At 42.2% G+C, this 24,762-nt stretch overlaps 1 protein-coding gene across 2 annotated transcripts in view; it reads left to right on the top strand.

The window, feature by feature from the left end:
• Positions 1 to 24,762, top strand: part of SORCS3 (sortilin related VPS10 domain containing receptor 3) — a 646,463-nt gene that overhangs the window by 563,487 nt on the left and 58,214 nt on the right. For both annotated transcript variants that reach the window (XM_051823565.2, XM_051823568.2), the window contains one exon: positions 506 to 613. In XM_051823565.2, coding sequence (XP_051679525.1) covers positions 506 to 613 — 108 coding nt within the window. The remainder of the gene's footprint in view (positions 1 to 505; positions 614 to 24,762) is intronic.

Genomic DNA, 24,762 nt, shown 5'->3' with positions numbered 1-24,762 from the left:
CAGTCAGCATTAAGGGCCTCTTAAAGTGGCAGTAGCAAAGGGAAATGATCCCAACATCCATGCTAAACAAACAGGAAATTGCTTTTTCTAAGGCTTGATCTGAAAGAGATACACATACCCCTCCTCTCGGGACACACCCTGCACTACTCAACCTGCCTCAAAAGCTCCAAGGACTGAATGGATTGTGCTGTGAACTGGACCTCAGGTTCCATTCTGAGTACTGAAAACGTGACTCTCCATCCTGCAAGCCCCCATGCTTGGTTGTTCTTCCTAATTCTAATATGCTGAAATATTTCTGCAGCACTCGTGCTGTCTCTGCCTATGCCAGGAAATGCAGTCTTGATCAAATCTCATAATAATATGGGGAGATGGTGAAGATTAATGCCTATTGATAATCCAAACTGCCAGAGAGGGAGATACAGAAGAGAATTTAATAACCTGAAAATTGGTTGCAAAACAGGCTTTATTTTCAGCTGTCTCTTCCATGTATTTGCTTCTAACCCAGGGTGAGTTTTGATGAGGGCCACTCGTGGGACAAGTACGGTTTCACCTCGGTTCCTCTGTTTGTTGACGGGGCGCTGGTGGAGGCAGGAGTGGAGACCCACATCATGACGTGAGTACTTCCTTTGCTGTGCTAAAGAGAGGAGCAGAGCCCTGTGTTCTACACGCACTGAGGTCTCAGATCTTCCCCCAGGCAACTCTACACCAGACCATTTCTCTGAGCCAGAATGTCCTCAATGTATAAAATGGAAGTGTTTAGCCTGCATCCACCACTCAAAAAGCCACTTAGAGGTTAGAGATGGTAGGTTCCTAACTGAACAGTGAAGGTTTCCAATGGAACTTACAGTGTCATAGCCAATTCCTGTTTACCCCAAATCTAAACACACAGAAAGCTTAAGGCTTTGGATGTGTTTTTTTTTTTTTTTTTCTCTTTTTAACCCAGTCCAGTAGGAGCCAAGGGGCAGGGATACAGGGAGTAAACAGCAGTAAATGTATACTAAACAAGTAATGGTTTACTGGAAGCACTTAGGTTCAGTTTCTCTCTCTCACTCTCACTTTCTCCCCCTCCACCTAGGCACACAACACACACACACACACACACACACACACAGTGTTGTTCCACTTCAGATTAATTTGCTATGAAAAATTTCCCACTTCCCACATATCTTTAAAATGAGGTTAGATGGTTGGAATATAGATCTTGAAGTTGTCAGAAATCTTGAAGTACTTTCTGAAAATGGAATAAAAATAAGAATAACTTGATACTATTTCCTAAAGATATATCGACTTTTAATCCCTTAACAGCTGATCACCCTTGTTTGCATGGGCATATCCTTATGGTCAAGTGGCATGGGATGATAGTAATCCTCCACCTATCGATCCATACGGAAACCTCCACCTTTTGTTCCAGCTGATGGAAATACCTTAGCCCTTAACTCTTCCCTGGAGTAACAGGAGTCTGTTGGGCAGGATTAAGGGGTGTTTGCTGCACTGTGCGATGGTCAGAAGGGCTCACAGCAAGTGTCTTGATTGGTTTGGGGGTCAGGGTGTGATCTGCATGCTCTAAGGGACAGTGCTCTTCTGTCAACTCTTGTACTCATTGATTCCTTGACAGTTTGAACAAGTCTTTTCCCAGTCCATACTGATGGCGTTTGAGGGGGGCTCAATCGTTGGTTAAATGGCTAGTTCCCCGCTCTCCCCTTTGCACAGAATGATCAGTTGTAACTTCATCAACGGAGTTGTGATCAAATCTCTTGGATTTGCTCCAGACTCAACCACTCCTGCCCCCCTGTTAGGTCCTCACATGCGCAGTGTGGAGTGGCCACTCCTCTGCACTCTCAGGAAGAACCCTGCCGTGATGAAAAAGGTTGAGGGTAAAGAAAAAGCAAAGACAGCAAGGTTCTGAAGTCCGATTCCGGGCAGGGCACTCAGACATGAGTGAGGGCTCTGTCCTGTCCTGCAGCTGAGGAAGCCTTCCCAGGAGCCGTGCTGGACCTCCATTGCCTCATTTATCAAACCAGATCTCCCTTCTCAAGCGCTGGCATTCTAAAACCTTTCCTCTCTAGGAAATGTGGTAGGAACTTCTTGGGGTCTTGTCAGTCAGATTTGTATAGGGCCATAAAAAGAGTCTGCAGCATTCCCAGTGTTTTTGCAGGTACAAGAGGTTCATTACAGACAAAATGGGAGGCTCTATAGAATGTCTTTGAAGTCAACTGGACAAGCGCTGTAATTTCTTTCATTCCTTCTAAATTTTCTGAATTGCTAGTGAATTCTTTCTTCTAACCCCATGGAGGGTGGACTATGGTTTTATTTTTTTAAATATGTATACACATATGTATGTGTTTCCTTTTTGAAAAAAAGATTACTTATTTAAAAGGCAGAGTTACAGAGTGGCAGAGAGAGAGAGAGAGACAGAGACAGACAGACAGACTGGGAGATAGGTCTTCCATCACTGGTTCACTCCCCAAATGGCCACAATGGCTAGAGTTGCGCTGATCCAAAGCCAGGAGCCAGGAGCTCCTTTCCAGTCTCCCACACAGGTGCAGGGGCCCGAGGACTTGGACCATCTTGTATTATTTTCCCAGGCCATAGCAGAGAGCTGGATGGGAAGTGGAGCAGCTGGGATATGAACCAGCACCCATATGGGATGCTGGTACTACAGGCCATGGCTTTATCTGCTACGCCACAGCACTGGCCCCTCCTATTTATTTTATTTGAAAGGCAGAGATACAGAGTGATAGAGATAGTCCATGTACTGATTCACTCCTCAGATGCCCACAACAGCCAGGGCTGAGTCAAAATCACAGCTCAGAATTCCAGCCAGGTCCCTCACATAGGTGGCAGAGAGCCAAGTACTTGAGTTATCACCTGCTGCCTCTCAGGATGCACATTAGCAGGAAGCTGGATCTGGAGCAAAGTAGCCAGGGCTCCATCCTGGTCCTCTGGTATGGGACACGGGCATCCTGATTGGTGACTTAACCACTATGCCAAATACTCACCCCAGACTGTCTTGAAGGACTTAAGCATCTGCTATCCGTAAGGCAAGATGTCAAACCCTAAGAGAATGTCTACAATCGACCCAAGTCATATATCACATTGATAACTGATGTGTTAGATAGGAACTTGTTTTATAATTAACTGTGTTTTCTGAGTTCTGTTGCTATAGAATTTGTTGCTCCAAAAGTAAGGCAATGATTTGAGCTCTGCCCAATAATTTCTTCACCCTTCTAAAATATACCCCTAAGTAGAATTATCTCACCATCTGAGGTTTTAATTAAAGTTCCCATGATAATAAAACAGGCTCTAGTGTTAAGTGTCAAATTACTTTGTTAATTAAGGATTAACAACATTGTAGACAAGTTTAGCTGCACACACAATAAATTATATTTAAAATACAGGATATTATTAATGCATAAAATCTGAAGTTGTATCTTTGGTAAACACATAGCAACAGTGCAGGGGTATTTAGAAGGTTCATGGATAAATGGAATCAAGAGTGAACCAGCAGAAGGAAAATTCTATCTCTCTTTCTGTTCTTCTCTCCATAACTGTGCCATACAAATAAATAAATAAATCTTTAAAAAAGCTTTTATGAGATCAGCACTTTTTTATAATAAACATTTTCCATTAATTTTTAAGAGCTCTCCCCATGCAGCATTAATACAAATCCTAGATAGTCAAAGTCAGTTATCGTAATATAAAATTTATTTCTAGAGTTCAAATGACTTGGTAAATACATATATAAATATATAATGAATACATACATGCAAGATTACATAATTACAAACACATATACACTTACCCATATATTTATGCAAACACAACACCCCCTCCCACACACACACACAGACGTGTATGTGTGTGTGAGATGGAAAGAGACAGGAAGAGAAAAGAGAGGCACAGATACGAACCTCTAGGATTCAAGTTCTTGGAAAGACTTTCAGAAAATCCTTTTGTAAAATAATCATTTTGGTGGCACCCACTATGTGCCAGATATAGTTTTAGAAAGAAACCCTTTCCTCTGTGGGATCTGGATGCTACTACATTAAATAAATATGGCACATAAATGACTTGGCAATATAACCCAGAATACTGTGCCAGGAGATTCAAAATTTTCTTATGAATTTCAACAGGTAAATGGAATAGCAGGAATCTTATCTTTTTTATGGAAATCTCTGGCTATGAGCTAACTTTTCCCAATTATTTCCCTTACTTCACTTAATTACTAAAATAAAAGGAAAAACTTCTGCTTTCCTAAGGCTTCCTCTACTGTGGCCATCAAAGAGTTCACATTTCGAGTCGCAAGTTCTGTGAGGCAAAGATGCAGACATCTGAGCATGTCATGTGTCTCCTTCCTGAATGAATTCAGGACAGAGCTGGATGCTAAGCCCCTCCACATCTCACAGCCCTGGAATCTTGGGCAGTGGTCCTAAAACCAGCCACTCCTGCATTAGGACCAGAGAGATTTATGGGTCCTTTTTTGTTTCCCTTTCATCATGTAACCTGATTTATCCTGATTCTCCTGTATGAGGCTTATTTAATCTCCTGCTACTGTCTGCCATTACCTTAAACAATACCACATGTATACCAATGTCTGTGTGACCTGGTATTCCCTAGCAAGTTCAAGTCCACAGTTTAATTTCTGTATTCATCTAAGATTAAATGGTAATAATTTTCTCTCAACCTCAGATAGAGTTTAGCTGGTCACATGGATATGAGAAAGATTGACCTCGGGGCCAAAGCATTTATAGAAAAGATGAGATAGCACCTCTGTTTGCTGTCCTCCCCACTGACTCCCCCAGAGCTTGGTAGAGCTTCCCTACCTCTTCTCTCTTGCTTATCAAGATATTTCAAATAATAGAGCACACTGAATTTCTTATAGGGGTCTGCAGGAAAAGAAGTTTTTGTCTTTTTATGAGAGTAAGGTAAGTCTAGGAAGCATTTATGAAAACAAGCATAAACAATTAAGATTATCTCTTGATGTTTTATTTAATTCAGAGTCCATCTTGCACAAAAGCAGTATGAGTTTTTTCAGGACTCCTTAGAAGAGCAAACCCCAGAAGAGCTGTCAAGATGTGATTTCTGCTTTTGTACTAGATTTGAAAGGACCTTGAGACCAAGTGGACCACCAGGACTGACCAGTGTTTTTCCGTAGTGGAATGGTGTTGGTAACAGTTGAATCAAGAGTTCAAAAACTGTACATATTACCTAGGAAAAACAAGGAATGGGAGTTCATCTGGCAACAAGAATGCTTAGCCTGACAAAAACACAATAATGGGATAGGTTGCTAGAATTCTATGCACCACTGTTCATCCTGACTCTCTCTCCAGTCAGCTGTGGTCAAGGAGAAAGAGGGACTGCATTAAGGTTCTACTACTTCATCTTGATTCCTTTTTTTTTTTTTAACAAGTTCAGTTCAACACTATTTTTTTAAAGATTTATTTATTTGAAAGGCAGAGTTACACAGAGAGAGAAGGAGAGGCAGAGAGAGAGAGAGAGAGAGAGAGAGAGAGAGAGAGAGAGAGGTCTTCCATCCACTGGTTTACTCCCTAGATGGCTGCAACGGCCGGAGCTGTGCCCATTGAAGCCAGGAGCCAGGAACTTCTTCTGGGTCTTCCACGTGAGTGCAGGGGCCCAAGGACTTGGGCCATCTTCTACTACTTTCCCAGGCCATAGCAATGAGCTGGATGGGAAGTGGAGCAGCCGAGACTTGAACTGGTGCCCATATGGGATGCTGGCACTGCAGGCAGCAGCTTTACCCGCTACGCCACAGCACCGGTCCCATCAGTTAAACAATTTAATGAGCTTCTGTATGTGAAATGCTAGTACATCTTAGGGGTGTTCTGAAGGTAAACAGAATTCTATCCCTTGGGGGAGCTCTCAGGCCAAAGTGGTGGGACTAGGTGAGGATACAGGAGTCATCAAGGAACTCAGGTGATAACCAGGTGATGAAGGGAGGGAAGTGAAGTCATCACACCCATAGTAGGTGACTATTGAGTTGGTCTGGAAGTTTCAATAGCAGTTCACCAGTGGAAAAACTAAATAATTGGCAACAGCATGTAATTTCCAAGAAAGAAGCAGAGGTTTTTAAGTATCATATTCACTAATGTAAACTCAGTGCCTAGAGGGAGAGTTGACACAAAGGAGGAAGTGGGTGATTATTTGTTGAATGAATGATTTCAAGGTAAGGGAATGAATGGGGAAAAAAGGCAGAGGCACCAAGGAACATGGCAGGGTGTAGGCATCTGGTCTGTATCCAGAGTGATGTTTTTGAAATTTTAAGTCTGATGGAGTCACTTCTCTTCTCGGAAGTCATGGAGGGTTGTCCATTATCTTTCGGATAGACTCAAAACTCATTGAATGGCTTACAACTTTCCATACTGACCACTGATCTGGGGCCCTATTGTTGGCTCCTGTGACCTGACCACCATTCTCTGATGTGCTGGTTCCTTCCTGCCCCTGGATCTTTACGTCTGCTTTCCTTTCTCATTTAGAAGACACAAACTTCTAAGTATCTTTCAGGTCTCAGCCTAGGTGTCAGTTCTTACAGCCAACCTTCCTTCAAGCTGCCAGTTAGGTTAGATCTCCAAACTACTTACTATATTGGTCCTGTATAATTTTTCCTCTCACTATACTTTATATAATAAATATTAATGAAAATGGCACTCATTGTTTAATATCGTTCCCTTCCGCTTTCATTAAGACAGACAATAGAAGTATGTGTGTGCACACATACATAAATACAAGGAAGACTCTGTGTATTTTGTTGTTAGGGTGAATTGTTAAATTAATGAATAAGTGAATGAACAGGGTGAATCCCAAGACTCTTACCTGTGTTGATGTGACTTCTTTGATCTCCATAGCTCCAGCATGTTAGGCAGTTGATTATGGAGAGTCTGAAGCACTATTATCAGAACCCAGGAGGTTGGGAGCTAGGTGGCCATGAGAGCAGGCCGTGTCTCCATGCAGAGGTGTGCATGTAGTGTGTCTACAGCACAAGACACAACGGCAGGTGGGCATGAAAGGGCGGCTAGAGAATGAGGGCCCTCCTGGAAATGATTTCTGATTTCCTCCTTGCAGAGCATCTGCCCGCTTCACACTGTAGCTCCGGGGAGTTGCCTGGGAGAGAAAGTCCCCAGCTTGGAGGCCGGAGATTTGCTTACTTTTATTGCCCCTTTTTCTTCTGTCTTTTCAAATGTTATTATTTCAGCGTCTCCCTGGTAACCTTGACAGAAACTATCTAGTCTAGCCTGATTCACAATGAAATGTGACCGTTCTTATTACTTGGGGCTAAGAACAGGACTGGATGATTGACAGCCTGGTGGTCCTATTGCGGGCTCAGGCAGTGGCTCTCCAGCTGATGAGATGCCTGTGGCTGTTAGAACACAGGGGCCTTTTCGGTGCACTATTTCTTAGAAGGTTGCATACCCCAAAATAGCACTTTAAGAAGAGAACTTTGTTGTTGTTGTTCTTGTGGCTTGGCTCAGATGTGGAATCAGATGGAAATCCTTGATTTCCTACCGTCAAAGCTACATTAGAAATTCTTTTCTAATAGGAAATGTTTGAACCAATTGACTGTGATTTAGCTGATCTTTTACAGGAGCCAGGGAGAACCTAGCAATGTCCCAAGTGACAAAAAAAAAAAAAAAAAAAAAAAAAAAAATCCCCGAAGGAACGAGGAGAGAGGCACAGTTTTCTGGAAGAAAGCAGATACTTCTTACTCAAATTGAGCCACAAAAACCCTAGGGAGTGTTCAGTCTGATCTGGGAGAATCCAGCAGAGGCTTTACAGCCAGTTTGTGTCTATTTGCTACTTTCTTTGTCCCGGGGGTCACACTGAGCACCTTCTCTAACTCTCAACAACACCACGGGGTAGACATTTTTAGGGTCACTGGGTACATGAGGGTGCTGAGGTTCAGAGAAATGGAATGTTCAACTCACCTATTCAGAAAGACGCAAAGTAAGAGCAAGGAATCTGAATTTCAAATCCAGGCTTGAAGCTAAAATTTGAGGAAAGCTTCTAGAATTTTTTTTTTTTTTTTTGACAGGCAGAGTGGACAGTGAGAGAGAGAGACAGGGAGAAAGGTCTTCCTTTGCTGTTGGTTCACCCTCCAATGGCCGCTGCGGCTAGCACGCTGCAGCCGGCGCACTGCGCTGATCTGAAGCCAGGAACCAGGTACTTCTCCTGGTCTCCCATGGGGTGCAGGGCCCAAGCACTTGGGCCATCCTCCACTGCACTCTTGGGCCACAGCAGAGAGCTGGCCTGGAAGAGGGGCAACCGGGACAGAATCCGGCGCCCCGATCGGGACTAGAACCCGGTGTGCTGGCGCCGCAGGTGGAGGATTAGCCTAGTGAGCCACGGCGCCGGCAGCTTCTAGAATTTTTTAAAGTTGGTTTTGTAAGGACCAAGAAAGTATGTGCGGAAAGAGTGGGAGGGGTATTAGCTATTCAGCAAGTATTGATGAGTACCCACTGTGCTGCCTGAAGCCAAGTTACAGCAGACTCATTCCTGAATTTTATTATTGTTTCTAATTTATTTATTTACTTGAGAGACAGAGGTACAGAGAGGGTGGGGGAGACAGAGAATTCTTCCTTCTACTGGTTCACTCCCCAGATGGCCACAAGAGCCAGGGCTGGGCCAGGAGCCAGGAACTTCCTCTGGGTCTCCCCTGTGGATGCAGGGGCCCAAGCACTCAGACCATCTTCAGCTGCTTTCCTAGGTGCATTAACAGGGATCAGAAAAGGAACAGCCAAGACTCGAACCAGTGCCCATATAGGATGCCAGTGCTGCAGGAAGCAGCTTAACCTGCTACATCAAAATGCTGGTCCCCCATTCCTGAATTTTAACTGACAGTCTTTTGTTAAAAAAAAATACACATTAAGAACATGAAAGAATTAGGGAGCAATTAAATAGTAACTTATGGGGTAAATTGTAGTGACTACTGGTTATCAAAGAAATGATTAAAGACACACGCAAAGGGCTTCATGACTATATAGAGAAGATGGGGAGAGGGCATTGCAGTATGAGCAGAACACAAGTGGAACGAATCTTCCTGGCGGTAGAAAGGAGAGAATTGACAGGAGCTAGAAGTGTCTTCAGTAAATTGGCTAAGGCCAACTGCCTTGCTGAATACATTTCTAATGGGCAGACAGTCTGATCCATTGTTTCACCAACAGAACTAATAGGCAAAGTGAAGGGGAGAGATAACGTTTTTACCTAAAAAATTACACAAACCTCAAATTTGCAGAGGTTTAAAAAAATGTAAACACCTTCTTTCCACTTAAGAAACTGTGACCACCTGCTAATGGAGAACACACTTTAAAATATGGCCTCCGCACTGCCCGGGGGCCCAGCCCTGAGCTCAAATGCATTGTTTAGCTTCTAGTAACTGCCTCCGATAAAGTCGTTGGAAATGAACCAGAGCTGCTTCCATTGATCTGTTTTTCAATTCTCTCTTGTTTGCTGGAGGAGCCTGATTTTACTTTGCCCAGAGTAAGTCATTCGAGTAATCAGTAAATCCAGTGGAACTGCCAAGCCGCTGCCTCTCAGGCAGCCTGCTTGACTCAGAACCCTCAGCCCATCCCCAGGGAGGCCATCAACTCAGAGGACCGCTCCTGTTTGTGCCACAGAACACGGAAACAGAATGCCCGCCTGCAGAGGGGCTTCTGCATGATACTGGGGTGTTCGGGGAACTGATAGCAGCCTAGCAGGAAAGACGTATTTTGATGAACAAATTGCTGTGTGAGCTCAGGAGGGGGTAGTATGGTGGCTGAGAGCAGTGGCTTTGGAGGCCCCCTCTCCAAGGGCGGACTTCACCAGCCCCTTCCATCCACGCGACTGCAGCTGCCATGCTTCACTTCCCTCTGAGCTCCTGCGCCCTCACCCGGGTATAGGAGTAAGTGCAATGTCTTTTACCAGGGAATGCTGGAGATGTTTTTGGTCCCCACTCTCTAATGATAAAGAAATGGACCACCTACAGGGAGGGGTTTCTGCAAACTACGCCAAAGCCAGGTGTCAGAAGCTTCTTCCGGGTCTCCCCATGTCCAGGACTTAGGCCACCTTCCACTGCTTTCCCAGGCCATAGCAGAGAGCTGGATCAGAAGAAGAGTAGCTGGGTCTTGAACTGGCTCCTGTATGGGATGCCGGCACTGCAGGCCATGGCTTTACCTGCTGCATCACAGTGCCAGCACCCTTGGAACTGTTTCTTACTCATCATCCCCAACAGCATTGACTATAATTGTGCTTGTGTGTAGTTGGTGCTAAGCAAATTAATATGGTGAGTGAATAATGCCATTGTACTGGACTGCAATGTTGAAGAACAAGTATTGATTTTTGTAGTTCTTCTGATTTTGTTTTTTTTTTTTTTTGGTTCAAGATTTGACACAAAGAGAGATGAAATATAAGTGTTGAAATATAATATTATAGGGGCCGGTGCTGTGGCATAGTAGGTAAAGCCTCTGCCTGCAGTGCCAGCATCCCATACAGGTGCCAGTTCAAGACCCTGCTGCTCCATTTCTGATCCAGCTCTCTGCTATGGCCTGAGAAGCAGTAGAAGATTGCCCAAGTCCTTGGGCCCCTGCACCCACATGGGAGACCTGGAAGAAGCTCCTGGCTCCTGACTTTGTATCAGTGCAGCTCCGGCTGTTTTGGCCAATTGGGGAGTGAACCAGCAGCTAGAAGACCTCTCTCTTTCTCTCTCTCTCTGCCTCTCCTTCTCTCTCTGTGTAACTCTGAATTTTAAATAAATAAATATTTTAAAAAAGAAATAAAAATATTATGACATAAAGAAGATATCCCCTCTTACTTCCTATCTTATAGTTCTTTCAATTTACCTAACTTTTCTCCTCTTTTCAGTCCCACCTTGAATGTTCATCCTCTCCTTCCCCTCATTCCTATCTCTTAGGGTTTCCATCATCATTAAACTCTGACTTATCTTTTACAGGTTCACACAACACATTTTCTCATTCATCTTTAGAGACTTTCAACTTTCAAATCCATAGAAGGGGCCTAATTAGTTATGAAAAAATAAAGCACTCTGGATATGTGATGATTTCTTACCATTCTTTTTGAAAAAAATCAGCTTTCTTTAGCCTCTTCAGTTCCAATACTTTCTCATCTCTTTCTCAGTCTTCCTTTTACCCCCCTCAACTCCCTGTATATATTTTCCTTTGATTCCTGTCTCCTTCTACCATCTCACTGAGCATTGTATCGTATAACTAGCAGAGTCTCTGCTTTCAGGTTCTTGCTGTTGATCCCCTGCCTGTTTCTATTAAGGTCTGGTTCATGTCTTTCTTTCATTCACTGCAGTTTCTCCTGCAGCCACTGACCTCCTTTTATCCTTAATCCCATCTGCACCCTAATGGGAAAACAATCAGGTGGCACGGATGCAGAGGCCTGAATTTCTGGGGACCAGCGCCTGCTTCTGCTGATGAGCGACCTGCCCCGAACACGGCCCTTTCTGCTGGGATTTGAAATCAGTCCTCAGCAGCTTCTACCATGGGAGCACAGGAGGAGGGTTAGGGAACCAGGCCTTTCAGAGAATTGGACTCTTGTGAGAACATTAGACAAAAAAAATCACAGGTTCTCACTTATCAAGTTGCTATTACAAGAACATTTAGTGTTTCTTTATTCAACAGTACGTATTGATGACCCACTCCATGGTAGGAAGCCCTAGGAGCCAGATTAGAACATAAACAAAATGGTCTAGATCTGTGTTAAGAAGATATTTATATTCCAAAAGCCTCTTCTGTTCCATGCAGATGAAATATCTGCTTTGTATGAGATTAATTTCATCTCTAGTGTTCACGGGATCTATTCTGCTATCCAGTTTGGCCTTTTTAAAAAATATTTGTTCCATAGATAAAGAGACAGAGAGATCACCATGCACTGGTTCCCCTACCAGATGCCCAAGATAGCCAGGGCCAACCCAGTCCATAGCCAGCAGCTCTGGGAACTCAGTCCAGGTCTCCCACGTGGATCATCAGCTGCTGCCTTCCAGGGTGTGCATTAAGAGGAAGTTGGAATGAGGAGCAGAGCTGGGCGATCTGATGTGAGATGTGGGTGTCCCAACTGGAGGCTTAACCTTTAGGTCAAATGTGCACCTACAATTTTGAGCTTTTCTTAAAATGAAAGTGATGATGGGGTGTGTGTGTGTGTGTGTGTGTGAGAGAGAGAGAGAGAGAGAGAGAGAGAGGGAGGGAGAGGAAGAGGGAAAGGAAGGTTGCCCTAAATTTTGAGTTACCTCTAACTTCCAAAGATTCTAACCCTGGTGATGGTTTCAGATTTTTGTGTCTCTCCTAGTCAGAGAAAGCAAAACAATGTCAATGGACGGGAACATCACAGATTATTAACTTCTATTGGGACTTTTATTTTCATATCTATAGATTTGTTATTTTTAAATTTTTGTAATGAGAATGCATTCTTTTTATAATAAAAAAGGAACTCATTTATCAAAATGTCCATATAAAGATGATCCCCCAGATAAGGGGAGGGAGGGACTGCCTGCCACTTTGTGTTGGCAATTGTGTGGGTCACTCTTATTTCACCTTTGAGCCTGTGACCTACAGAAAGGAGAGTCTTAACTACCCACCCTCATTATCCCATGCTAACCAATGCCCTGAGTAAATTAATACTAAATCATCTGAATGAAACATATGACTAGGAACCAATAAAAGATAAGAATAGAAAATAGACAAATCCTACTCATAAATTAAAAATTCAGGAAATTGCTAGATAGTGGCTTCTGTTGAAACAGTGCTCTAAATAATTTCTTCAAGGTCATCTGGTTAATTTATGCTGCATTTGTAAGTTATTGTGTATTTTAAAAATTAATGAAAGATTTAATTATAGTAGTGTTGCCTGTGACCTTTTGTGAAATGACTTCATCATAAATCTGCAGGCATTTCAGAACTGTTTTCCAGTTTTCTAATAATTTGTTCTCAAATTAATGACATTCAGCCAGTGAAAGGAGTTGAGGCTGGGTAAAAGGATTGAGTTGGGATTTGTGGTTTCCTAGCAATGGCTAATTCTGAGTCGTGGACAGAGGTGGCAGAGAAGATGGTGTGTGACTCACCAGAATCCGCAGCAGGTTTAACTATTTACTTAGAGGAATGAGAAATAAATCCAAAGTGTCAATAGAGAGAAATTGCAAGTAGACAGACTGGGTCATTGCAGAGCAGCTGATTTGGGGCACATTTATATAAATGTAAATTGGGACTAACACCTGAACCAATGGAAGATTTTATCTTCCTTCTTGGCATTCACAGAAATTCTCTTTTAAATTTTTCAAACTATTTTCAGTTTTTTATTAGAAAGGCAAAGGGGTGGGGGGAGAAGGAGAGAGAGAGAAAAAAAGGGGTTCTTCCATCCACTGGTTTGCATCCCCAAATGCCATTAACAGCCATGGCTGGGCTGTACTGAAGCAAGGAGCCTGGAACTCAATCTGAGTCACCTACATGGGAAGCAAGCACCCGAGTACTTGAGTCGTCACCACTGTTTCCCAAGGAGCGCATTAGCAAGAAGCCAGAATTGGAAGCAGAGCTGAGACTTGAATCTAGGCATGTGGGCATCCTGGACCAAACAGCCACACTAGCTGTTCTATTTTATCTGTCAGTTGAGAGTCTATGCCTACTCTCTAGATTGGTGGCCACTTTTGAAGTCTGAGTTAGACTCCATCAGCCTCGTTATCTCTGGCTTCCATATACTCCAGGGGCTCAATGAGAACAGCAAAGCTTTTTCTGGAAGGGAGAGGCTCATTTCTCTAGAGTCCAGGGTGTGACCTATCTATATCATTCTGATCCAGCAGAGTGAGGGAAAGGCTATGTAGAGGAAGGATGAATCATAGCACATCAAAGAAGAGCCTCTGTCTTAGAAGAAACTCGTAATAAACATCGGTAGTTCCATAGTGGGCAAACCCTGGGATAAAAGCCAGAAAAGTCTGGAAAGTTTGTCTTGACTGAGCCTTTGCTATTCAACCAAGGCCTTGGATATGATCATGTCTCTGCCCTGTGTTTCTCAAACCAGTAGTCCCATGCAAGTGTGTAGTCACATCTGGTGGCACGGTGTGACGACTTGCAAGCTGAAATAGTTCCCCATGGAAAGCTGTCAGCATAGAGAAAAAAGGGTATTTGGAGACCTGGGTTCTAGTTCTTATTGCTCTTGCATAGTCAACTTCCTTATCTGAGTCTTAATTTTTTTCAGCTAACCTATGAGCAGGTTATGCTAAAGGATCATTCCTCAAAACCCTTCCAGCATAAGACTTTATAATTCTGGTTGTCCTTTTTCACGCCTCAGGGATTCCCAACTAGAGGCCAACCCAGTAAAGAGTGGCATAGGTCAAGATCACTCACCCAATTCTCTATTCAGTAGATGTTGTAGACCTTGAAACAATAGGACCATAATTAGGACTGTCTAGGTACATGTTCTGTCCATATTTCCCCCTTCTACTTTCCCCCATTCATGCTTTTAGTTTTATATATATCATGGTGTTTTTTTTCCTTTTGTGCACACAGGTTATTTATAGCTGCAGGTAAGAGGGCCCCCGTGCCCATACTTCAATATCAAACCATGTAGTCAAATGGTTGTTAGTGAGTCTTGAAGCACCTAAACAAGAATACGTGCCTTGCTGAAAGTACAGTGCTAAGGATTATGTTACAACAGTTGCTGCAAATGCCCAAGTTCTACTCTTTACTCTGTTATTTTCTTGTTACATAACCTTGTTTGATGAGTTATTTAACTTCTTTGAGCCTTAGTTTCCTCATCTGTTAAGTAGGAGTACTAGATGAAATAGGGTACTCCATGCAGTGTAGTTAGCACAGTCGATGTTCAATAATTTCTATTATTGGTATTGTTAATTACTATTGTGGTTACTTGATTTACTTCCACTGAGGACCTACTGTTTGCAAGTGTTGCAGCAGGGATCACAGGAATATTAAAGCACAAGGGATATTATCTTCCTCCCAAATTTTCAGGCATCTGGGGATGTCTTTGTGTTGCAGTGGGTTAAGCCCCAATGGAGGCATCTTATATCAGAACGCTGGTTCTTGTCCTAGCTGTTCGACTTCTGATCCATCTCCCTGCTAATGTACCTGGGAAAGCAGCAGGAGTTGGCCCAAGAGTTTGGGCCCTACTACCCATGTGGGAAATGGATTTCCAGCTCCCTACCTTTGGCCTGGCCCAGCCCAGGCCATTGTGGTCATTTCAGCAGGAAACAACTGAATGGTAGATCTCTCTCTCTCTCTCTCTCTCTCATGGTAGATTCTCTCCCTCTCTCCCTCTCTCCCTCCCTTCCCACCTCCATTTCTCCCTCTCTTATTACTCTTTCTAATGAATAAAAATAAATTTTAAAAACTGACCAGGCATCTAACTAAAGCAGATACTAATAGCTAAGTACCAGTATATAACACAGTTTAAAAGTATTAATTGCTTAAGCTAAGAGCACTGTATATATAATGCTTATTTTAATCTCAGAACTCTGTTAGATATTGTTGTTCCCATCATTTTGCACATGAGGAAACTAGAATGTAGTGTCTGATGAGCTCTCCGTAGGTCAGGATTGGGGCTCACATCTTGACCTATCTGCTGTCAACGCCTCTGTGCTCAACCACTACACTCTGCTGCCTCTGCAAATCCGTGGCAAGCACTTATTTGTCAGGCAGAGCTTGTGTGAGTTGCAAACTCTCAAGAGTTTGAAATCTAGCAAAGAGGATAAGACTGTTATTTGCATAGTCTAAGAATTTCGACACATTGGAAGTACAAAGGGTCATACCCAACATATAGGTTAAGTGATACTGAAATTCAGAAAAGATTTTTTATTTTTTTGGAAGGAAAGGAATTGAGGAGGAGGAAAAATCATGGAGGACATAATAGAAAGATTACTATTTGGATAAAAACTAGATATAATGATGTACCAAAAATATGGAAGAGTACCATGCTTTTATGGTTTTATGATTATGTTATCCAAAAACTTATAAAAAACACAGAATTGGGAGATTTTTAATCATAAGAAATATTTTAATACACCTCACTTAGAAACCAGTAGTCCAATTGGTCCAAAAGTTGGTATGATTTTGAATATTAATCACATTATTAGAAAGCCTGATTTAAAGGATCTGTACAGAAACATCCACCCAACAAATGGAGAACACCTATTCTTTGTACACAAATATTTAGTATTTTTTAAAGTTTACTATACAGTGAGCCACATAAAAAGTCTATACTGCTTCCAAAAAGCTGACACAATTGAGATCATATTTCTCTAAACATAAAAATCAAATGAGAAACTTAGAATAAAATGTAAGTAAGGAAAATAAAAAGAAAACCTCATGTGTTTGTTAACAAAACCATGAGTTATTTAGGAGTAGGTCTGTTCCTCAAAAAAGAAATCAAAATGCCAGAATGAAATATTTAAATTTGAAGAGATTTCCTCCTCCTGCTCTCGCTGCCATCCACAATGCGCTGCTTCTGATGTGACCTGAGATTTGGAGAAAGAAAACGAGTTGGACAAGCAAGTTGTGTGGAAGGCCCCCCAAGCAGAGGAAGATCAGACACAAGGAAATCATGCTTCTGTGAGTGGAACAACATATGACTCGGTTTCAGCACAATAAATACTGTGTACAAAGGTACTTGGAGGCCAATGTGCAGGAGTAGAGATTCAATATTGTTAGCATCATTTTGCACACGAGGAAACCAAAATGCAGTGTCTGATGAGCTCTCCTTAGGTCAGGATTGGGGCTCACATCTTGACCTGTCTGCTGTCAACACCTTTGCTTCACCACTTCACTCTGCTGCCTCTGCAAATCCATGACAAGTGTTTTGTCATCCTATCTATGACAAGGTTACATGAGTGTTCGAGAACAAGGAAAAGTACCTTGAAAGTCTTCTACGTGGAGTTTGGAGTTGCTGAAATGAAAAGGTTGGTAGCTGCTGGTACTATCAGAATATGGAAGTGGGAGTCAAATGCAGTTGGTGAAGTGAGAGATTTTGTAGATGTGCAATGAAAAGGATGGGGAGATAGTGTGGAAGTTAAGAGAGAAGACCAGGTTGAAGACTGGGTTTCTGCTAATGTGGAAGTTCCTAGCCCGATGACTAAAATTCAGTCTCAAAAATTACAGAAGAAGAAAGGCAGGAAGAAGCTGACAGAGTCAACTTTGAACTTGCTCTGTTTCTGAAAAAGTTAAATAAAAATGAGAGTTGGTGGTTGAAAGAGCTCAAGAAGCAAGTGCTGAAGTCACCAAGGAAGAGAAAGGAGGACATCCTGGTTGCCAGGGAGTGAGTGACCCACACATTACCCCCTTTAACTTGAGTTAGGTTCCCTTAGAAATCAGTCTTCAGTGAAGTCCATCTACTCCAACTCCCAAGGGACTGTTTCTGGTTCTTGCTGGCATTTCTAGAGGCTTCTTAGTGACAAATCCATAACCTTTCTCTCTCTGAAGAATTGTGGCTCACCGCTGTCGTCTTAAACTTCTCAGCCTTGATCACTATGTAAAAAATCTGATGTAACTGGAGTTTGGAAAAAGAATCAAATGACTTTGCAGGGAGAGTCAGGTGACCCAGAGCTGCTCTCCAGTAAAGAGGTAAACAGCTTTACAGTGCCAGCTTCTCTAATTACATTTAGTGTGCATTGTTTCCACCTAAATTACAGCAATTATATATCGAGATCCCATTTGAAATCATTTAATTAATGAGTAGCTAACCCACTCTGTGTGCAGAATTCTAATGAAGCCTTTTATTTTTGTGAACCATCTCCCTCCCTCAAATTAATGACTCCCCTTGCAGAAAGACTTACTCAGTTCTGGAGGGTGGATTAAGAAGATGTGTTATTTAGAGTCCTAGGAAATCTCATTTGTCGAAATCCTAGCGCAGTCCAGGATTACAGGGGGCAGAGCAGCCACTGCCACTTTTCCCAGAAAAATGTTTTTAGTCTTCTAAATTCCAAAGACTACCCCACTCAGCCATGTTCTTTGACCCAGAAATAAAGGCATATGAAGTTATAACCCCAATTTTGGAAAAAAGTGAATGATTGTGTTAGATTAATTCTGTCTATTAATCAACCTAAAATTATTTGAGTATCTGTTGTATAAAAGAAGGGCCAATAGAGACAGAGATGAATGACTATAATAGATAAATTTTCAGGTATATTGTCACCAGAAGATAGATCTTAACCCTGTGGGTAGATATGGGGACTAAAAGAAAATAAACTCTGGAAAGTTGTCTTTCAGGGGCCACATTCCATCTAGACTTTTGTTGTATCCTGTTCTTAAGTATGCATCACTAATTGAAAACCATCTTTTCAAGGAAGTTGTAGACTTAAGAGATGAGATGGATTTCTCAAGGCCACCCAGCTAATTTCATGGCAAACTTGGACTTTGAAAAGCCAAATCTTCTGTTTCCTTGACTAGTGCTGTTGCTACCATGTCCAAACCCCTTGTGTGGAAACAACCACCAAAGAGCATAGGAGAGACCATCTGTGTGAACACTTTGGTTGGCTGCCTCAACATTTAGCACTAGAGGGTTTTAAACAAGTAGAATTACCCCCTTGTATTGATAGAATCCAAGCAGAAGATGAATCTAGGGTGGAAAAACATTTCATGAAAAAAGTCCAGGTGGCAAGGGAAAAGGAAAAGAAAAACAGAAGTAATAAATTTTAATTGATTTTTTTTCCTGAAAATCCATTTAGTGAGAAATGGCTTAGAGAATACATTCATTTTGTTCCTGTGTTTGGGAGCAACTTCCTCAGGGGAACAAAGGGTGGGCTACCTGTTTCCATGAAGCCATTTTCATTATGTCAGAGGTGTCAGTTGTCTCCAGGCTCACCAGCAAGATGTCCAAAGAAATAAATGCAGAGAGAGAGTCCTGCATTGGGAGTTACATGAACCTTGGAACAGGAGTTTTGAGCTAGGCCTTTTGAAAGCCTTGGATGAGAAAGTGGTTGGGTGAGTCTGTGAGTTCCAGTCATGAGAATGATGATGGTGATGGTACTGAACATGAGTTGCCCTCAGGAATTTTCTAGACTTTCATATACCTTGTCTTTCACAGTGGCGTTCTGATTACTTTGGTAAAATTACACTTTAGAAAGGGGGCTGGGAGCACATTTCTGAAGAAAAAACCAAGGAAGTAGGGCTCTTGATAACAGTGGATTTGACCATGCTAGAAACCAGATTCTCTTTGCCAAAGATTGAGGAAAAAACTCCACTCTTGTCCCTCAGGGTCAGTCAGCTGTTCTTTATCAAACAACTAGGGTTGAAAAGATTCTGTTCCTTATGGGATACAAAAAAGTATAAGTACTCCCAGATTTAAGGAGTTTCTAACTGGTTGACAAAAATTCAACCAAAGATACAAAGAAATTAAGAAATCTGAATGTGTGATGTAGAGAAGTGTTTGTCAAGTGTGGCCCCTGTGACCAGCAACATCAGTGTTGTCTGAGACTTGACTGGAAATGCAGTGCTGGGGCAGGCTTTCAGCCTACTGGTAAAGACGCTTGTGTCCTACAGTGGCATGTCTCTGATTCCTAGCTCTGGCCCTTGACTCCAGCTTCCTTCCAGTGCCCAGCCAGGGAGACAGCACTGATGGCTCAGGTAGTTGGGTTCCTGCCGACTTCCTGTGGTAGAACTGACCTGAGTTCTGAGCTCCTGGCTTTGGCTCTGGCCCAGCCATTGAGGGCACTGGGGGAGTAAATCAGCAAATGGGATCGCTTCATGTCTGTCTCTCTGCTTCTTAAGTAAAGAAATACATTTTTAAAAATGCAAACACTTAGGAGTTCCAAATGTGCTAGTCAGAAACTCTGGAGGTGGGATAGTCTATGTTTAACAAACCTTCTGGGTAATTCTGGTGCAGATATTGGAGAATCTCTGATAAAGAGACCATTTCAGCTTTTGAAGAAACAGGACTCCACTGTTGCCAGAAAATGAGTTTGCCAAAAGAAGTAGAACTTGATGTGCTTATGTGGGAATCATATTACCCTTTTAAAGATGCTCCATGACTTTGGATCCTGCTACCCGCCCCCATCTCTTGGATTTTCATCTTTAAGTAACACACAAACGGCTCCCCCCTCCTCCACACCAGCAAAGGTGCTTCAAGTGTGAGGAGTGTGCTGCACCTAGTTTGTGGGTAATAGGCTCCTTAACTTTAGAGAAATATTTCCAGAGGATGAGAATTTTTTTATCTAGAGACTTGATATTTGTTATTATTATTATTAAACAGAATCAACCTGGGATTTCTCTTTTCCCAATTCAGGATCAAGTTAACATTTTCAGTGTTTATTACCCCAAAAAGATGGGTGGTCATGATTTCTGTTGATGGTTGCTCTGATTTATCTGTTGGATCCTTACTTCCCCAGCTTTTCTCAAGAATTTTAACACATTTTCTATAGATATTAATGGAAAGAGTAGAGAAATGCCTGGATATGAATGAGTGTTTATTTCCTGCTTATTTTGTGTGTTGTTACTTTAACTTCCATAGCTCCAATCAGAAGAACAATGACTGAACTGTAATGTTGAACAGAATCAGAGAATCCAGCTGTATGCCCTAGAAACACTGTGTATCTGAGTAACTAATGTGAGGGGGCCCATAATGAACTTGAGACTTCCCAGAACTGAAAATGGATATAAGTATGGGGAGAACATTGATGCCTGGAAGCTGCTAAGGGGCTTTACACCACTGATCTTAGTTGGGACCTGTTGAGAAATTGAGCAAAGCTCATAATCCTAACAGCATTTAAGTGATTAAAATTTTGTGTGTGGCATATGAAAGCAACCTCATGAGACAGCAAACTAGCACACTCTTGAGTAAAAATATTAGTATATCAATTTACAGTTCAAGGAAATCCCTGGGAAACACAATATAAGGAAATCTGGGATATAAGCCAAAGAAACGTAGATAAAAGGGATGTACCTGCCAAGACTACAAAAGAGAAGGATGTGAGGTAGTCCACATGTTCTGACCAACTACCTGCTTTTCTTTTGAGTCTCACATGACACTCTAAGATCAGAAACAAATATCCCAAAGAGTTGGGAAGATCCATAGCAAGGATACCCTTAGAGACATCAGGGTCAGTTAGGCTGAGCACCTGAAATAATGCCTACTTCCTGTTTAAAATCTGTCCTGGAAAGTGATCGAGTTTTAGCTTGAAGTCTGTGCTTCTAACTCGTGAGCATCTCTTGCTGCATGGGTAACTTTTATTAGAAAGTTCTCTTGCATTTTGTATACTTTCATCTTTTTTTTTTTTTTTTTTATTTTTTGATAGGCAGATTTAGATAGTGAGAGAGAGAGACGAGAGAAAGGTCTTCCTTTTTCCATTGGTTCACCCCCCACAGCCGCTATGGCTGGCACGCTGTGGCTGGCGCGTTGCGCCGATCTGAAGCCATAAGAGATCACTCTTGAATGTCCAGCTGTTTCTCTTCCCTTCCATACCTCTTCCTAACTCATGTCCAGTTAACCAACCATAGCTCTTCAAATGTTACTTAGATAGATAGAAAGTGCTATTGTCATCCATGGTAGTTTCTGTGACTGCTATAACAAATTACTACAAATTGGATGACTTAAAAGAACAGACATTTATTCTGACCCAGGTTTTGGAGGCCAAAGTCCAAAATAAATGGATCCAGGGGCTGCACCCCTGCACCCCCTCTGCATCTCTGGAGGGAATGTGCACTTTGCCTCTTTCATCTTCTGGTCGCACCAGAGATTCTTTAGCTTGTGGCTGCATCTTTGTAACTTTTGCCCTGTCTTTACGTGATCTTCTCATCAAGGCGTACTTCTCTTTGTGTGTCTTGCAAGGATACTTATCATTTGATCTGGAACCCACCCTGTTAAGCCAGAATGATCATCTCTTGAGATGCTTAATTTACATCTGCAGAAGCCTTTTCCCCAAATAAAGTGACACTCATGGTTCCAGGGAATGGGATGTGTTCCTGTCTTAACGGAGACTACCATTCAACCTAAGATGCCATTTGAATCATTTTTTTTTTTTTTTTGACAGGCAGAGTGGATAGTGAGAGAGAGACAGAGAGAAAGGTCTTCCTTTTTGCCGTTGGTTCACCCTCCAATGGCTGCCATGGCTGGCATGCTGCAGCTGGCGCACCGTGCTGATCCGAAGGCAGGAGCCAGATGCTTCTCCTGGTCTCCCATGGGGTGCAGGGCCCAAGCACTTGGGCCATCCTCCACTGCACTCCCTGGCCACAGCAGAGAGCTGGTCTGGAAGAGGGGCAACTGGGACAGAATCTGGCACCCCGACCGAGACTAGAACCCGGTGTGCCGGCGCCGCTAGGTGGAGGATTAGCCTATTGAGCCACGGCGCCGGCCTTGAATCACTCTTAAACATTGGCAACTGTGAACCTTTTTGAGTAATGTGATAAAATATATGTGAATTGTCCATATATAAATACACATACTCCAATTAGCACATGTTTTAGTTTAACATTTCAAGAAATCCAAAATCTACCACTACCACCAAAACCCAAACTTATACTATTGATTGAGAAACTTAGTCTCTGTCCTTCTTGAATGGTAGCTTCCAAAACTAACCACAACTTCTTTGTGATATGCTTAATGTAACTTAGGCCAGAATAGGGCCTCTTTGGTTCTAGATAATGTGTAGAATCCTGTTCATTTATTTAAAGATCATCTTAAATGTTTTAAGCATTCCTGAAGTGTTTACTTATATTGATTACATTGTATGTGGATACTCTTAAGCGGCTATTTTTTTGATTAATTTATTTGAGAGGCAGAGTTACAGAAAGAGTGACAGAGGGAAGTCATCCACCTGCTGGTTCACTCCCCAGATGGCTGCAACAGCCGGAGCTGAGCTGATCCAAAGCCAGTAGCCAGGAGCCTCTTCTGGGTCTCTCATACTGGTGCAGGGGCCTAAACACTGGGACCATCTTCCCAGGCCATCAGCAGGGAGCTGGATCAGAAATGGAGCACCCAGGACTCGAGCTGGTGCTGCAGGCGGAGGCTTAACCTACTATTCTTCGGCACTGCCCCCGAACTGCTATTATTATTTATCCTGAGATATAGTAAGCCTGTTTCATTTATCCAATGCTTATGTAATTACCAGGGGATGGTTTTGACCTTTCTCCTTGTTAATCATATCTTATTAAATTCTGCCCATCTCTTTAGACTGTCAGGACCATATTGGGTCCTGATTCTGCCTTTAAGCATATTGACTGTTTCTTCCAGTTTTGTGTCACCAGAAAGTTCAATTTCCATTGATGACCATTATTTTCATGTCTACAAGTCATTAATAAAAATGATTAACAAAAAAGACCAGACAGCAGTACCTTTGAGCTCACTATTCTACCTCCCTCCTGGTTGATTTTAATAACTTAATTAGGCACTGTTCAGTGACATAATTTTACAAGCACCTGGCCCATATTTCTAAATCTTTTCTTTGAGAATGCAATGGAAGGCCCTGTCAAATGCCTTGTTTCCATCCAGGTAAATTGTATGCCTCCTATTTTTCTCTTCTGTGTGCCTAAAATGTTTTTATGGAAAGGAATGGGATTAATCCAACACGATGTACTTTGTGATCCATGAAAAAGCTATAAATTACAGGGAATAGGCAGAAGTGTTTGCCTTTGCATCACTAATGCCCTGCTGCTCAGAAGACTCCAATCAGGGAGTGCTTCCTAGAGGAAGTGGCGTATTAATACATGGGTTTTGATGGGCAAGAGATAGAGGAAAGGATACATTTGTCAAGGTCTTCTCCTACTGGTTTGTTTTGTTTTGTTCCCAATGAGCTTATCAGCTTAACTCCCCTCTCTTCAAGCAAGTGGTAATTTATGGTAAGAGATAACCATTTCATTAAAGATTTAAAATGAACTGACTATTGGCCACTGCATGAAATGAGTTCAGACCTGAAAATGGAAATACTTTAGTGGGGAACTGGGCTTCAAGGTATTGGATTCAGAAACCACTGGACTTAGCAAGAATGCAAGAGATAGAGAGAAGTCAGGGGAGAAACAATATGAAGTCCACCCTTCTCCACACACTGTCTACCACATACGTAGAGTACCCTAAGCTCTGGGCTTCCACCACCAGTGCTGAACTAAGAATCATATACAGATGGTGCCAGTTTCCTACAGGTGAGGTCTCAAAGTTTGTTTAATATTTTTTAGAAGGCTCTAACAAGTTGTATTTTATCTGCTAACACATTCAAAGTTGTTATTTGAGGTGTGCTTTAAGTTGGATCATCTATAGGAAAATCCTTTTCATTTACCATTTCACAAGTTTTGTCAGTCCCACCCCTCCCATATGCATCCTCATCTTTCTGAAAGCAGAAGGAAATGTCCCATGAGACATAGTGTCCTAATTGTCACCATAAGAATAGGTACACTTGAGCAGAGAGGCATCGGGGTTGGTAGTGTGAGAGAGTCTTGCTGAAATGGAGGGCATCCAATTCCTTGCAAGACTTCAATTCTTTTAAGCTCTCTGTGGGAACAGTCCCCCTTTCACATCACTGTGATAGATGTCTTGCATTGTAATTGCAAGACGTGCTGCCCGAGTGGAGTATGGATGATCAGTCTTTTTTTTTTCTATTTTTCTAGAAACGATTGATCATTCATATTTATAGGGCTATCAACTGCTGGGCTTTGCAAAGGTCAGTATTGATTATCTAAGTCATGCAGATAGTGTGCTTCTTTAGTATTCATAAATATGGGTTTCTTTTTGTGAGACTACTGTTATTTTTCAAGGAAGAAGAGAAAAGATTGTATATTCATATGAATTAAGCCATGGGGATTTCAAACAAAACACATTTAGATTCTC

The sequence above is a fragment of the Oryctolagus cuniculus genome, chromosome 15 (assembly GCF_964237555.1).
Source record: "Oryctolagus cuniculus chromosome 15, mOryCun1.1, whole genome shotgun sequence".
NCBI lineage: Eukaryota > Metazoa > Chordata > Mammalia > Lagomorpha > Leporidae > Oryctolagus > Oryctolagus cuniculus.
The sequence above is the reverse complement of the archived record's forward strand: the minus strand, read 5'-3'. Positions and strand labels throughout refer to the sequence as shown.